The following is a 17,746-nucleotide window of genomic DNA, read 5'->3' as shown; positions in this document are numbered from 1 at the left end:
TTTAATTTAGTATTAGTGCTCTACCAAAGCTAAGGAAAATTGGTTTATACCTGGGCTACAACCTGAAATATTAATAGCTGTACTTCACACATACCTAACAAAAGTGCCCGTTCAATGAAAAGCAATGCTACATGAGTAGAACTGGGAGAGAATTAAGACCGATAGAAATCATACCCTTCTTCCACCAACAAAAAGAAATAAAAAGAGGAATGCATTCTAAAATGAGATACTAAATTGTGTTGGCAGATAGAGATTTCAGGGGCTTTTAAAAGCTAAATATTTAGTACAACTAATATTGTAAAAGTTAACCTGAAAAATAATTGAGCATCTTTTGAGTGGTAATTTCATACACAAGGAAAGGATACCTAAGAAAAATATTAAAGACCAAAACAAACCAGAATATCTAAATAACTAAAAAATATATTAATAATCAAATAAAATATGGTTTCTCTTCTCCACTGGTACATGAAGAAAAATTCAAAGTAAAGCATATTCTATATTTATGAAACAAATTATAAGAAAACACAGATAATAAAGCTGAAGAAAGTCTCAAATTAAAATAAAAGAGCTATCATCTCTCAGAAGGGAAGATTTTTATGATTTTCTAAAAGTAATATAAGTTCTTTAAAAATTAAAAAATTCTGAGAAAAGATATTCTCATTTATGAAAAATCAGAAATAAGAAATGTACAATTCATGGCAGAGTATCTGGCTCAAACATAATATTTGTTCCCTCCCCTATTTGATAAATTTAAGAAATCAAGAAATCCATTTGATATTTCATGAGAATCTATCCCTAAAAAATAAAGTTTCTGAAAAAACTATATATCTAACGACAGCAAAATTCATTGAGTATTGATAATTTTTCTACATATAATATTTTCAATGTTAGTATAATTCACTGAACAATCTTCTATTTGGTGCAGACTACATGCCAAACAAGGTACTAGAAACTGGGGAAATTAAGACAAAACACATTACTTTCTCTTCAAAGTTCTTGGCCCTTCTTTGGTTAGCATGTGAACCTAAAGTTTCCCTGTAAATGAGTGACATTTTTAAAGGTAGCTTTCTGCTTTTCTCTCAGGTCCAAACTTTAATCTTGAGGCTAGACGTCAAGACCTTCTACAACCAAGTTCTAATTTTCTCCCCCACTAAATTTAGCACAGCACGCTGCAGACTGCCTTGACAACAACAATATATATTTGATGAGTTGAATCCAGGGAGTCATTATAGCAATATAGTAAGAGCTTGGGCTCTGGAGTCAAGCTCCCTGGGTTTGAGCAAGCCCTAGAACTTACTGAGTAACTGTAAATTAAGGGAACACTTCCTTAGTCTCCCAGCCAATTCCTTTAGGAAGTAAGAATATCTACGACATAGGATTGTTAATGAGGATTAATGACAATTTATGTAAGGGCTTTATAATAATAAACATGAGCCATTATTATCATAGTCAACTTCTCTAAAGACTGTAACACTCTATTAAGATAGTTGGAATGCCCCAAACATTCATCAGTTCTTTTTATAAACATTCACTAGGCAACTACCACATGCTAAGCAACATGCCAGGCCTGGAATATACAGTGTTGAATAAAAAATATTAATAATACATTTTCTATGTTCATGGCAAATATTAAAAAGTGACACAGTCTTATGAGGAAACTCAATTTATTTATGCCTGTGTTTGTTTCATTTTAACAATTAAAAAAAGCAATTTATATAGTACCTTCTTTCTTGTCACCCTGGCTAATTTCAGCATGAGGAAACACTTTTTGCAAGACTGCTAGGATGTTGTTGAAGCTTCTTTCCAGCAGTGGTCTTATGATGGGGGATAGTGCATGTCCCGAAGACATGACAGCACGCTGGGAAGCAGGCACAATATTCTGCATTGCATGGTAGAAATCTTGGGCGTTAAGCACTATGGAGGAAACATCTAGCTGCAGTTTATGACTGCTAGCATAGATCTGGGGGTAACGCCTCCGCAGGGCAATCAGGGCAGCCTCGGTGCAAAGGGCCTTGATGTCGGCTCCACAATACCCTAATGCACAAAAGGAAAAGGATGACAAAGGTAAGTTCATTCTCTCAAGTACCAACTATGTTTTACAAACGCACACATCCTTAGTTAAAAAAATAATCTATACAAAATCAATAATTATGTGCAATTTTATCAGTAAAGTTAAATCTGGCCATTTAAAAAAATCACCTAATAAAATTATTTGCTCATTAAGACTATAAAAATGTTTTGAATATTTTAATTAACAAACACATGAACTAATGAATGATATTAAAACAAAACAAGTCATGTATTTTGTACCAATGCCACTGATTATAAAGTACAACTTTTCTTCAGAAAAAATTTTAAAATAATAGTTTCATCTCAATCCTTCATCAATACTCCCAATCATTAGTTCAGTCTTCATGATACTACACTTACCTATAAATTTTTCTAATATTACTAACTTCCAACACACATAATACAAAGTAGTACATAAGCAGAAACTTCAAAAACAAACCTATCCTACTACCAACTGAGTGCAAGTCAAAAGCAAGTTGATATCTAATTACTCCCAAAATTATACTTTAAAGTTGTGATCATCCCTGATAGTTTCAAAAGTATTAAAGAGAATAAGAATCCATTAATTTTCCACATTAACTCCCTTTTATATACATATATAAATATCAATTATGCCAGCAGGGGGAACCACTCGAACTAGTTATAGAACATTAGTCCCTAAGCTCTTCAAAGAGTGGTATCAGGTTTATCTTTTTATATCTCACAATGACCTCACTGAACACTTAAATATTGAAACAAAAGTGATAACTAGACAGGAAAACTATGAGAAAAGAAGAAATAGCCCTAAACTAACAGGCAGAAACAGAACACTAAGGGTCAAACCCACATAAATCAAACTATAAGTGACTCACACACCTATAATGAACTATACTACTATTACTAGTAAGGCAAATGCTCTTATCCTACAAATAACAGAAAAGTCCTCCTTACCATGCTGTTTTTTCCACAGTACCCAACACCTAATCATTTACCAATTAAGTTTACTGTCTGCCTTCCCCAACTAGAATGTGAGCTCTGTGACGGTAGGGGTGTTTATCTGTTTTGTTCACTAATGTATTTCAAATACCTGGCCTGGCATGCAGTGAAGAGTCAATAAATATTTCTTGAGTGAAAGAATGAATGAAAAAAGAGTAACCCCGAGGTTATAGCTTAGGACAGCAAAACTTTCAGATTGCTATGCACTACCCAAAAACAAGTGGATAAATTATGTCTACTGAGCTTTAGTTTTTTGGGGTTTTTTTATAAATCTAAATTATTTTATTAAACCAACTTAATTTCTATGTAACTATGTCAATGAAAATTATGAAAATCATAGAAAAGCACTGCATTCTTAAAGAAACATTTATTCAGTTAGGAAGAACATTAATTAATATGACCTGTGAGAATTTAATGCAGAAAAGTATAAGCCGATTAAGCAGTAACAATGTCCCATGACAGCAATCACTCTCCCAAATAATTCTTCAGAATAACAAAATTTACCATCAAAACTCTGATCTTATATCATTTCTCAATGAATAACCTGAATCTTTTCTGTGCCACACAAATCTGTTATTAGTTCAATAAAATAACTGTAGAACAACAGCTCAGTTATAAACAGTTAATAATCCATTTCAGAGGAAGTAAAGAATAAACTACCATCCTCAAACAACATATACCACCACATTTTTCTTCTTTAAAAATATATACACTGTTAGTGAGCATACTATAAATGATCCTATTTTTAATTGCAAAGCCTAAGTTAAAAAAGAAAAAAAAAAAACTCAAACGATGCAAAAAAGAAAGCCACTAAAACGTATTTTATGTAGTAAATGTTGCCCATAACATTTATGTTTGACATAATAATGTTAATAATGTACATAACAGCAATGTATTCATTTTTTCTTAATTTATTAAAGATCATTTAAAAGCTTATCAAGAATAGATCCCAATTGAAGAAGTAAATTTTCACATGGATTATCATAACCAATAGACGATAAAAGATAGGATTTATCTTCCTTACATTTGCTAGTGAATGAAAATTACTAGTTTTTATCTGTGGTGTTCAACCTGACCACTCATGTGAATAAACAATGAAACTGAAACAAAAATAGATTCACAACAAACTTAGTGAATCAGAATCTCTAGGGTTTTAATATCATAAATGTATATTTTGACAAAGCTTTATAAGTGATTCCAATATATAAAAAAGAACTGAATTAATAACATACTTCCTTTATGAGACTGAAACAGAATTAAAAGTACATCATAACTATGGCTGCACAGGTTATATTTACGGTAACTATATGGTTACCCTGGTTTAGGCCTCTTGTCATAATTGAGAGAATTTTTTTCAATCTCAAAAGAGTACTGGTTTGGAAAAAATAGATGTGGTCATTCTAGAAATACTGAAAATATACTATCGCCTTTTTAAAGTTAAAAGTAGACATTAAGGAAAATAATCAACATCCTTTTCATAAGAATTCCATAACCATATTAATTCTACCATTACAATTCTAATATTCTGATGAATCCAAACATCTAGATGCAAAGAAAAAGCATTCTTAAATATTGCTATTAAGAAGGAAATTTGTCTGAAAGACTGAAGATACAAGCTAGTCAAAGAATTTATAGACTAGAAAAAGGTAATAAAATTTTGTTACTTTATAAGTAAAACACCAAACATAATGAAGGCCCACAAGATAGCTGCCTCACTGATACACTTTCATTGTTTTGGCCCTCTTAGTGAAAATAGAGAAATATGATTAGGTTTGAACTCCTCATTAACTTTAAGCTCCTACTGTTTGTGCACATGTTCTAGATATCCAGATTATTTGAGTGCTACTTAAAAATCATACCTATTAGGCATCCAAACATCTCCAAGTACTTGGGAATTTATTTCAAGGTAAAAGTTACCAAATCCATAACCCTAACAAGAAGTCAGCTCTTTCTGCAGTTGTTCGTCAAGACTGCGTTCTCTCTTGTTAGGCATGAACTGAACCCATACACATTAAACATGTCTGGGATACCTAAAGTGTTAAGTTCATAATGAATTTGAAATTTATACTATTTCATTCCTGCCTGAAGATCTGCAGTTGCTCTTTTAAAATGTGAACTTGTTTCTTAAGTGGAATAAATGTTACGATCAAAAACAGAAGTCATTTAATTATAATGGATTTTTATATCACTCTCCAGGAAGAAAATCGTGTATATGTAAGCAGATTCTACACCACTACCACCACCACCACCACCCCAAAAAAGGCAAGAGAAGTTTTTCAGTTCTATAAGAAATTACTTCTTAAATTTTTTTTAACTTAAGAAACTGACTGAAAGCTAAAATAAATCACTTGGAAAAATGAGAAGCAGTGGCCTCTGGAAATGAAAAAAGAAACTAAGATTCTAATATTTAGGATGAAGAATTAGAGTATATAATTTTTCAGATGGTAGACAGGGTAATAGAAAGTAATTTTAAAATACCTATATTTTAGGGAGTTTCCAAAAATATTGAAGATTTCTGCTTATTTCTGTTAAGGATCATTCTGTGACAAATTCACAGAAGAAATACAAAGGCTTCCCAGTCTGATCTGCACTCTAATACAATAATAACATTAAAGTAGCAGGAAATAAAAAGGGTCAAATTTCAAAATGGGAAAAGACTGGACTTTGCACCAAATACCACCCTCTCCCATAAAGCAGCACAAGGCTTTGCAAAGGTCAAGCCAAATTTACATGAAATGGGTTTGGCGCATGCTCTCTTATACCAGGCAAAGCTTAAACTGGAGTACTGCTGGAGAGATTTACGGTTTCTCCTCACCAGAAGATGTCGAGGTCTTTGTGGTTCAAAAGCTGAGGGATGCTGCTTCGGAGATGGAGGTCCCTGTGGATGAAGAGGATAATTCGGATGTAGCTAACTGAATGGACTAATGTTCTATTTAAGTTTTAATTATTTGATGGTGGATCACAATGATTTTTTTTTTAACTAAGATGTTCTTTTTGGTTTTGGTAAGTTTAAAGGTTTCCCAAGTAGGCTGTTGATTGTTAGTGACTTATTTGGGGAATTTCTTCATAATGCTTAAAAAGTTCATGGAGAGAGATTTTTTAATTTATTTTTTGAGAAAATTAGAGGAAAGTAGACAAAAGATGGGGGGGAAATGAAGGAAAAATACTTGTGTGTATACTCAGCTTCATATGTATTCATTTTTATTTCAGACCTAATTAGAGCCAAAACCCTAAATATCATCTCCTATGTATAATCATGTATGTACATAAAATACTCTCACCACATCCTTTTAGGACAGTAGTGTTCATTCGCTCTGTGGGGCAATCTTCCACTCTGTGAATAACATGACATTAAGTTGCAAAGTTTTCTATTTGGGGAATACTAGCAGAATGCCATTATGAATGTTCTTTGAAGACACCTCTCACTCAACTTCCTTCCTGACCGCAGGCATGAAGATGAGCCTATCCTGTAATCTGCAAAGTGAAAGACTACAGTCTTGCTTTTGATATGAACCTTTATCTCTCAAGTTTACACTTACTAAGTAAAATTGCTGAAAGGGGACAATTCCTAGAAAGAGACACTGCAGTAATATTACTGACACCCAGCACTCAATGAAAGGAATTCTATTGAGTTTTGTTAGTCACCTAATGGCAGCTAAAATCCTAATTTAGAAGTGTTCAAACTTCAAGTGAAATATTAAAAATTTTTACATTTAAAGGCAGAATCATCTATTGCACAAAGACATAACTATACTCATTCACATTCCAAACATAAGGGGAAAGGGAGGCTGAGCAGAATAAACAATGACAATCACAAATTCAAACAGTAGTACTTACCAACACATTTTTCAGCCAATTCACCTAAAAAAGTTTCTGACAATTTTGGATTCCAGTCCCTGGTATGAATCTGTAATATGTGTTTTCTTGCCTAAAAAGAAAACCACAGTAAATAAATTTGCCTTGAAAAAAAAAAAGTACAAGTAAATAAAATATCATCAACTCCTCAAATATATTTGCTGGAACAAATTTATAGACTAACCATACCCCAGCAAACCAAATGTTTATTTGAAAAGAAATTTAAACACCTTGGCATCCTCATCACCTCTGATTCCCATAATAACCCTGTGAGATGTGTAACAGAGATCTTGTCTGTTTCACAAACTAAGATATTTAATATTCTTAGAGGTGAAGGAACTTGACTAGTGGCCATGTGACTGAGTGAGTGATCTAGAACTGGAATTCAAAAATAAATTTCACTTTTCCATCACATCATTTTTATCATTTGAAACCATATGGACAGGAAACTTTATTGTTATAATAATCATCATAGACAAACTTTATATTTAGAGTTTACAGAACTGCTGGTTCTATCATATACATAAAGTATTATGACTGACAATGAGCTAAACAAGTAATTCAAAACTGAAAAAAAGTTTAAAGTCTAAACTTTTCAATTAAGTAATGAAATATAATATATATTACTACCTATGTTAGTTGATCCTTTGGCATTGAGAAAACAGTGAAGAAATAACATGGAGTCCCTACAGTCATGCTGCTAAATCACTGAAATCAAGTAGGCTTAAGGCATGAGGAAACAATTCTATTCTTGCTTTAACAGGCCTGAAAACTTAAACTTTTGAACTTTCGATTGTGTATCAATGCCTGGAGATATATAGAAGTCCTGTAAATAACCCTCTGACGAACATAGGAAAGAATGTATACACGACCAGACCACCTGACATCCATTATCCAGACCACTAGACATCTGGAAGATCACGGTCTTGGACCACTCCAGAGGCTAAGAATGCACGGCTGATGCTTATCAAGAATGTACTTTTTACTATAAGAACTCTCAGCTTTTCTTTCTTCTTCAGAACTCTGGGTATTGCCTAGTTGTGTTTCTGATTTGCAAATCTTAAGACCCTGGAATAAATCTTTGCCATTTATTTGTAGACAAAGCCTCCTTGCACTCAGTTGACAGCATTTAATATATAACAAGGTATTTTCAGTAAGTATCTCCAATTCCTCCCCTCCTCTTCTCTCTTACACTAACCATACTCCAGTCAAGATTTTCTACACCTACAATTGAAATTACTCCTACCAGGTACACTAATGACCTATATAATACTAAACATAAGAGTTAATTTTGTGATTATCTGATTTAACAACATTTGACACAGTTAATCATACTCTTCTCATGCATACATTTTCTTCACCTAACTTTCAGAATCCCACTCTCCTAGTTTTCCTCTTATCTTACTGACTGCTCCTTAAGACAAAGGATTTGGTAACCTCATCTAGTCTCGTGATCCTAAATATTATCTAAAGAAAAAAGTGAACAGCCAATACATGCCTTTTCCATAGACCCAGGCCAAGAAAAATGACCTTAGTTTAGGTCTCACAGCACAGTTTCCTTGAAACATAGTTAAAATTAATGTTGAAAACTATGTTCAAGATCCATAGCTGCACAATATACTAAGCTACTATCTTAATTTTTCAATCAAATAAAACATTAAATTCAGTTCTTTAGTCACAATAATGATCAATCAAGTGCCCAATAGCCATATGTGGTTAGTGGCTATTACAATGGACATTGCTCAATGGGAAATGCAAATAAAGAACATTTCCATCACCACAGAAAATGCAATTGAACAATGCTGTTCAAGACCTTGTTTACTGTTAAATCTATGATTTGTGTGGGTTGCGCCTTAATTATAAAGACTGTGATTGGCATACAGACCCTGAGGCCTACATGACTAGGACAAGGAAGAAGACAATTAGGAAATCAAAGTAATGGCTTTCTTGTGCCAAAATGAACACTGGCTGTGTCTCTTAGAACTAAGCACACTCCCCATGTACTGGTAGAGCCTAAAAGACATGCTTTGGACGGCTGTAACATATTCCAAACAAGATGGCTGATGTTCCCCGTGCAGAAGTAGACTGCACCCACTTGAGCTTTGTCTCGTACAACTAAACACACCTCTGTGCATTGATACAGTCTTGGAAGCTGCATTTGGGTAATGAAGATGCTACTATCTATGCTGTGTTTCCTATCCTGACAAAGCTATGGAAACCTGGTGCCAAATTAAAGCCTACAGATTGGATTATCAATCCAACTCTGAAACAACTACTAGTGGCCGTGCAGACTGACATAAATTGAGGTATTAACTGTTCTACATAGTGGAGCCATTGCCTTCATTTCCCTATAGTCTTTTTCACTGTCCTAATCACGAAGTCTTTTGCGTATATATATATATATATATATATAATCCAAGCATTCTGCATAGAAATCTAAAATCAAAGCCATAAAACAATGACGGGTGTGTATCTATATGTATTTATATATAGCATCTTCTCTGCTTTCTTTAGATTTATATAGGTATATGTTATAAATGTTATCATTAGGCTTATTTGATAATTAGGCTTATTTTATAGGCTTATCAAATTAAATTAGATGGAAGCCTTGCCAAATACAGTATCTTTTCTTCATTAGTCGTTCCCTCTCAAGTCAATGATTAAACTGGTCAAACCAAGACTACCAATAAAAATTTCAAGTAGGATTAGGAAAAAAGAACTTGGTATTTCATATAACACTTAACATATAAACTCAATGACTATATACTGTCCTGTTTTAATTACACATTCTTTTAAAAACTAAACTATAATAAATAACATGCTGCTTTTAATCAAATATGACGTTATGGTCATTTTTATGAAAATGCGCTCTTATTCATAAACCCACCAATACTCTACAAATGTTATTTTTATCGGAACAAAGCTATTTTGGCTAATAGATACATATAATCTGCCATACAATATAATTACAACAATCAGGAGAACTACAGAAAAGAGTAAGTAAGCATCTATAGTAACCTAATCAAAGGTTTTCCTCTTATCAAAAATCATAAATTTTGTGAAATTGTCACTTTCTAGAAAGACTAAATTACTCAATAATTACAAGATTGTTTTAAGAATTAACTAAGATATCCCACAAGCACAAAATTTTGAAAATGAGAATTCATAAAATACCACTCTCAAAGTATATATATGTTTCATAATGGAATCACAAATAAATCTTAATGTACTGAAAACAGAAACTCTTACCTTTTGATCAGGCAGGTTAAAAAGGAATTCTCTGTCAAAACGACCAGGTCTCCTGAGTGCAGGATCTATAGAATCAAGTCTGTTTGTAGCACCAATAACAACAATTTCACCCCTATTGTCTAATCCATCCATGAGAGCAAGGAGGGTTGACACTATTGAGCTGTAACAAAATTTTCAGACAAAATTAAAAACTAAAAAAAGAAAAAATTATAAAAACTGCTGTTTATACTTTTTCCAGTCTTAAGTTAATCATAGCACGATGACATCTTAATGCAAGATTAAGTAATGTACAGAGATAATTTTCAAAAGTACACAAGTAACACATTCGTAGACACCTAAAATACAGCAGCAACAAAAAAAGATAAAATGGACTTCATCAAAATTAACAGTTTTTCTACTTCAAAGGTGACAGCTCTATCGAGATAGTGAAAAGGCAACCTAAATAGGAGAAAATATTTGCAAATTATATATTTAATGAGAGTTTAGGGTCCAGAATATATAAAGAACAATTACAACTCAACAACAAAAAGAAAAATAACCAAATTTAAAAACAGCCAAAAGATTTAAATAGACATTTCTCCACAGAAAATATACAAAAGTAGTCATCAAGGATATACAAATCAAAACCACTTTAAACCCACTAGTATGATTATAATCAAAAAGAGAGATAATAATAGTATAGAAGAATGTGGAGAAATGAGAACACTTATACACTGTAAAATGTTGTGCCTCTTTGAAAAACAGTCTGATAATTCCTTCGACAATTAAACAAAGTGTTTCCACAGATCCAGCAATTCCATAGAATACTTGTACGCAAATGTTCATAGCTTTATTCATAATAGCCGAAAAGTAGAAGCAACTCAAATGTCCATCAACTGATGAATGGATAAATAAAATGTGGCATATCCTTACTGAAATACTATTTGTCAATAAAAATAAATGAAGTACTAACAGATGCTATAACATGGATCAACCTTGAAAAACATTGCAATTTTCATCTATTCTAATTGAAAGAAGCCACCCACACAACTCCACAAACTGTATGATTCCATTTATATGAAAAGTCTAGAATAGGCAAATCTATACAAACTCAAAGTATATTAGTGGTTGCCCAGGGTTTGAGGGCAATGAGGAAGAAATTGGAGAGTGATGGCTAACGGGTACAAAGTTTCTTTTAGGGGAGATGAAAATGTTCTATAATTGACTGTGGTAATGGTTACACAACTCTGTAAATATACTGAAAGCCACTGAATCATACAGTTTAAACGAGTGAACTATTTATGTGAGTAGTATCTCAATAAAGCTGTTTTTAAAAAAGAAAAATACAACAGTCTGTTTTAAGAGAAAGAAATCTTGGGAGGGGAATTAATTTCTGACAATTTATATTATGTTTAGAGTTCCTACAGAATTACAGTTACATTACTGTTCTACTTTTTTAGACAATTTCTTTAGAATATGCATATTTTAGAGTAGATTTTTAACCTATAACTTAAACATTACTGAATAAAAATGTTTCATTTATAACAAACCATAGTTCTAGTAACAATGGTTTTCCTACTGTTTTCCAACTGTTCTCACTTCTACCCCTTTACTCTTACTGCTAACACCTGCATGAAATAACTTCTCCAATATGCTCAATATATTAAAGAAATCATTCTTGCTCCTAAACTGTTCTACCTGTGTTCCCCAAATCTATAAATGGAACCAAAATGCCAGAGTCCCAGTATATATGCATAGGGAAGATTTGTGCTTATTCTTTTCTATTGAATAACAATTAATGACAAAAGTGCCTCACTCAATATATAAGGAGTGAGAAATAAGCATCCTTAAGCACAAGTTAACATTTAACATCAAACTTTTCCTTAGTATATTCCAATTACAGATGGGCATTATCAGCATTTTTAAGTGTTTTGTACAGTTATCGGAAGACAAAGTCTCAAACATGGCCAGAAACAGAATTACACCCTAGCTTAAACTCTACCAAAAGTTGACTTTATTTTAAAAATCTAAAATTACCAGCGACTGGATCAAAATCCTTTAGTAACCCCTATTATGTTTAAAATAAAGTCCAAATTATTTAATACTATATTTGAGCCCTACTTGCCTACTCTAACCTTTTCTCCTACATTATCTTCTAAAAGCATTTGTATTCTCTTTCAAATAAGAATCTAAAATCTAATTTTTATATGAATTTTTTTATATGACATGAAGAGAAATCCAGTTTTATTTTTTCACCAAACAGCCAATTTTCTCAGCATTATTTATTGAAAAGTCACCTTTTCCCACTAGCACTGCACTGCCTTTTATTATAAATCAAACATTCACATATATGTGGCTCTGGGCTGTTTCACTGGTCTATTTGTGAAGTTTTCCACCAATATCAAATTATCTTAACCCTAAGAAGCCTAATAACCCAGTATAGAGCAAGACCTCCCACCTTATTCTTCCACAGAAGTCTTCACTATTCTTAACCTTTGTATTTCCATATAAATTTCAGGATCATTTTATCAAGTTCTCCAAAAAAAGTTGTGATTTTGATCAGGATTACAGTGAATCTATTGATTAATAATAGAACAAGACAACTTAAAAATATTCAGTCATCCTGCACTCGATTTTTATTGAGCTGCCTGCATGAACCTTCTTCTAAGTGTATCTTACTCTGCCTAGTTTACTTAATAAAATCGCTTCTGTTTGCAAAAAAAAAATTCTGGCTTCCAACTCATGAACATGGTCTTTCTCTCCATTTATTTAATCTTTCTTTGACATTTCTGAACCAACTTTTATTATTTTCTTCAGAGACATAACAAGGAACTTTTCAAATTTATTCTTAGCAATGTCTTTTTAAGGAGATTGTAAATAGCAATTTTTCATTTTTACACAATTACCGGTATAAAGACAAAATTTTCTTGTTGATTGGTTTAATCTTGCTATTTGCTCATTACTACATCTAAGAAGTTATCTAAACATTGCTTTAGAATTTCTACTTACAAAATTGTCATCTACAAATGATAACAGAGGTGTTTATTCTTCTCCAATACACATACCTTGTATGACTTCGTCTTGCCAGACTACACTAATGGGAATCTACATACAGCACTGATGAGAAGTATTCACAGCAGGCATGCTTGTAACTCCCCAGACTAAAAGTTTTCATCTTTCAACATTAAATATGTTCATTATAGGTTTTTCTATTTGTTCAAATAATTTTAGAGCGTTAATTTATTTTTTGCTCATTTGGTTTATCAATTACTGAGAGGTACATGATAGCTCTCCCAATAATTATCAATTTGTCTCTTATTTTACACTTTCTGTCAATTTTTGTTTTATACAGTCTGAAATGTAGTTATTAGGAAATTACAAATTTTAAATTGCTACATCCTCTAATAAATTGAAGCTTTCATCATTATAAGTTAATCCTCTTTATATATATAATAGTTTTCTGCTTTATAGTCTATTTTGTCTAATACTAATATAGTTATACCAGCTTTCTGTTAGTATTTACTATCTGAGATATTTTTATACCATTTAATGAATTTGACTATTCTGGACATTTTATATAAATGTGACCTACTGTGTCCGGCTTATTCTACTTAGCATAAAGACTTCAAGGTTCATCCATGGTACATGTATAAGGTACACCTGCATAGCATGTGTCAGAATTTCATTCCTTAAGACTGAAAAATACTCCACTGTATACATATTACCACATTTTATTTATCCATTATCAGTTGATGGACATTTGAATTATTTCCATCTTTGGACTATTATGAATAACACTGCTATGTATATTTCTAAGCTGTTGTGAGCTTTTCCCCCACAATTTTGTCACTTCTCTGTGTCCTTATATGTAGATGTGTCTCTTAAAAATGAAACAGCATTATATTTTGTTTTCCCCACTCTGACAATCTTTGTCTTTAAAAAAAAAAAATTCAATCCCTTAACATTTGGGTTTAAATCTACAATCACATTTTGTGATTACTTTTGGATTGACTTCTTTTAATTATTCTATATCTCATTAATAGTTTAGAAATTATACAGTATGTTCTATTTTATTAGTGATTATTCAAGAAATTAAAACCTGCACGCTTGCTACTCAAAGGTTCTATTTCCAGGTCTGATGAAGACCCTGTCAGATGACCCCTTGCTCTCCTTCATAAAATAACTATAAAACCTATACATAATAAACAAGCATATACCTGAAGGAACTGGTGACTAAGCAGAGATAGAAGCAGAGATAGATTCCAGTGGAAGTTCACGGTCATTTGGAGAAAGGGAGACATACAGAAAACAAGTTCCCTTCTCTCTGGCTTTTGGCAGGAGGCTAAGTACAGTAAATGGGAGAGAAAGATAATGTGGGAAAATCCCTTACTTTTCCAGTCTGAGAGTTCAAAAAAGAGAAGGTAGAAAACCATTAACACTATGGAATGTGGGATCCCGCAAGGGCAAGAGCCAGTGAGGACATCCCCAAACTCTATCCATCCACATTTCTGAATGATCCCAAACAACAAGGGCACAGAGAATTCAAAGGATTAAGCAAAACACAAAAGATCTGAAAGGAGACCAGTGCTACCAGCCAAGAAACAGTCTGTATTTCAAAGCCTAAACCAGAAAATTATGTGCTAAAACAAAGGAAATACTTACTTACAAAAGGAAAATAATAGAATCCACAGACTCCACAAATTAACATTAATAATGTCCAGGATTCAATCCAAAATTGCTCAACAAATGAAGAACCAAAACAACAGAACATATTGTCAAGAGAAAAGAAAATTGAGTGGTCTAACAGTGAAGCGAACCAGATGTTGAAACACCAGAGGGTTTTAAAGCAACTATTAACTAATCTCAATGAAGTAAAATGAAATATGTTTAAGTGGATGAAAGTCACAGTAGAAAAATGTAAACAATGAAAAAGAATCAAATGTAAGCCCTACAACTGAGAAATATAATCTCTGAAATAAAAATGTGTTGCTGGACAAAACAGCAAAATAAATATGACAAAGGAAAAAGTGAAGACTGACTAAAGATAGTTAATGTACTATCTTTACACTGAATAAAGATAGATCAATAATAATTATCCAAGTAGAAGAGAAAAAATTATAAAACCATGTATTATGAAGCATGGGAACAAGGATCCAATTAATGGCTTTCCACTTATAGACTGCAATGTAGGGGAGATGGAATGCTGGCAGGGATCAGCTGGCCCATTAAGCAGAAGAGACAGGGCTGAGATTCCAAAGAGACCAAGAAGACTGGAGGTCACAGGAAAGAGTACCAGAGAGGAGACCAATGCACAGAGAGTGAACTCAGGAAATGTACACAAAGTCCTTCAAGACTTCAGCTAAATATGGACCAGTGCATGCATGTGAGGAATTTACTCAAGGCTTAGGGAAAAAAATACCCAGAAGGGATAGAAGTAACAGTACTTTACACTCAGAGAGAACCAGGAATATTGCCACGAGCCAGAGTGGTACATCTCATGACTCATGGGCCATTGCATATAACGCACAGAAAGACTCTACTTTATTAGTAGAGAATAATTAGCCCTTCACTGAAGGCTACTCTAGACCCACATAACAAACTTAAAAAGCACCATTCAAAACACTCAGATTGTTTTTAAGTAAGTTTACTGTGTCCCCTCTCTAAAAAAAACCTCTCAAAAATATTTATTTATAATATCATATCAATAAGACAAAAATTATAATGTCTGGCTTCCAATAAAAATTGCCAGGTATACAAAGAAACAGAAAATACAGTCCCATAATGAGAAAAAGCAATTGAATTAAAGCAAACCAGAACTAAGATATTAGAATAGGCAGATAAGGAAATTATTACAACCACATTCCATATGCTGAAAAGTTTCTTATATCTGCACAAATAAGATACAAAACAGACCCAAACAGAACATCCAGAGATAAAAACAAAAATATGTTATGTCAAAAAATACAACAGGATTAACAACAGATTTAGACATTGAAGAAGAAAAGATCAGTTAACTAGAAGACAGAGCAATTAAAACTATGCCAAATTAAACAGAAAATACAGTTTAGAGCAAAATTAACAAATGGTCAATGAACTGTGGGACTGCAACAAGCAACTTAATGTACATGTAATTAAAGGCCACCAGAAGAGACAGAGACAAGGAGACGGAAAAAATATTTTAAGAAATCATGGCCAAAAATGTTACAACTGTGATGAAAACAAGCAGCTCACAGACTTATGCAGCTCAATCCAAGAATGAGAAAAGTCTACCAAAGAACATCACTAAACGAACTGCACAAAACCAGTGATAAAAAAGATATTAAAAACAGTCTGAGAAATGGATATATTATAAAGATGACAACAGAACTCTTACATAATCTTACAACACAATAAGACATACAATCTGATTTCTTTTTTTAAAAAAAGCAGTTATAGATTTTAACAGATATTTCACAAAACAAAAATATCCAAATGGGATATTTTTGTTTGCAAAGATGCTTAATATTAGTTATCAGGAAAATGCAAATTAATCCACTACTACACACCCAAAAGAATGGTTAAAGTTAAAGAGAATAATAATACTAAATGTTTGCAAGAATAAGTAACCCAAATTCTCATACATTACAGGAGTAACCCAAATTCTCATACATTACAGGTAAGAACAAAAAATGGTACAGCCACTCCAGAAAACATACATTCACCCTAGGACCTAGCTAATCCTCTCTTAGGTATTTACCCAATAGAAATGAAAACACATCCACAGGAAAATGTGTATGCAAATGTTCACAGTAGCATTATCATAATAGCCAAAAATAGAAGCAAAGGAAATCTCCATCATGTGGATTAACAAATAAATTGTGGTACACATACATATATATACTCTCCAAGGAATACTACTCAGAAATGAAAAGGAGCAAAATATTAGTACACATGACATGGATAAATTTCAAAAACATTATGCTAAGTCAAGATTAGGCAACTTTTTCTATAAAGAGCCAGAAAGTAAATGTTTTAGGCTTCACAAGCCATATATTTCTTTCATAACTCAGCTCTACTCTTATAGTGCAAAAGCAGTCATATATAATCAAAAAATAAACATAGCAGTGCTCCAACAAAACATCATTTACAAAAACAGACAGGAGGCTAGACTGGCCCACAGACTGTTATTTGCAGACCCTTGTGCTAAGTGAAAAAAGTCTTCCTCAAGGACACAGATCACATTTTATAAGCCTCACAGTACTCATCCAAGGACTAAGGCTAAATTCTGTGTCAATGAGTGAAAAGAATCCAACATAATCAGATTAGGAAAAATTACCTGTGGATTTGATCTTGTCTGCTAGAGCGCACTGGAGCTAATCCATCTATTTCATCAAAAAATATTATAGAAGGTCTCATCAAATATGCCTAGTATAAAAAGAAAAAACTATCACTTACTGTATTAGTTTCCATTTTTAAATTTTAATTATTATGTTTTCTTAATAGCTAATATAAGCAAATGACACAACATGCAGCAGGTAAAAAAGATAAGAGTAAAAAGGATATCTCCTTATCACCCTGTCTCTAACCACAAGGTCTTCTCCCAGTAGGATCTGTTTTCAGTTTATTCTTTCATAAATAC

General features: G+C 32.6%; 1 protein-coding gene across 4 annotated transcripts in view; it reads right to left on the bottom strand.

Annotated features, from left to right (window-relative positions):
• ATAD2B (ATPase family AAA domain containing 2B) overlaps nucleotides 1–17,746 on the bottom strand; it is a 107,793-nt gene that overhangs the window by 55,808 nt on the left and 34,239 nt on the right. For all 4 annotated transcript variants that reach the window (XM_039887725.1, XM_039887727.1, XM_039887728.1 and 1 more), the window contains exons 13-16: nucleotides 17,444–17,532; nucleotides 10,150–10,309; nucleotides 6,883–6,973; nucleotides 1,723–2,034 (exon numbers count right to left, since the gene is read on the bottom strand). In XM_039887725.1, the coding sequence (XP_039743659.1) occupies nucleotides 1,723–2,034; nucleotides 6,883–6,973; nucleotides 10,150–10,309; nucleotides 17,444–17,532 (652 nt within the window). The remainder of the gene's footprint in view (nucleotides 1–1,722; nucleotides 2,035–6,882; nucleotides 6,974–10,149; nucleotides 10,310–17,443; nucleotides 17,533–17,746) is intronic.

Source organism: Pteropus medius, unplaced genomic scaffold (genome assembly GCF_902729225.1).
Source record: "Pteropus medius unplaced genomic scaffold, Ma_sr-lr_union100, whole genome shotgun sequence".
Lineage (NCBI taxonomy): Eukaryota > Metazoa > Chordata > Mammalia > Chiroptera > Pteropodidae > Pteropus > Pteropus medius.
Note: the sequence above shows the minus strand (reverse complement) of the source record. Positions and strands in the feature narration are given on the sequence as shown.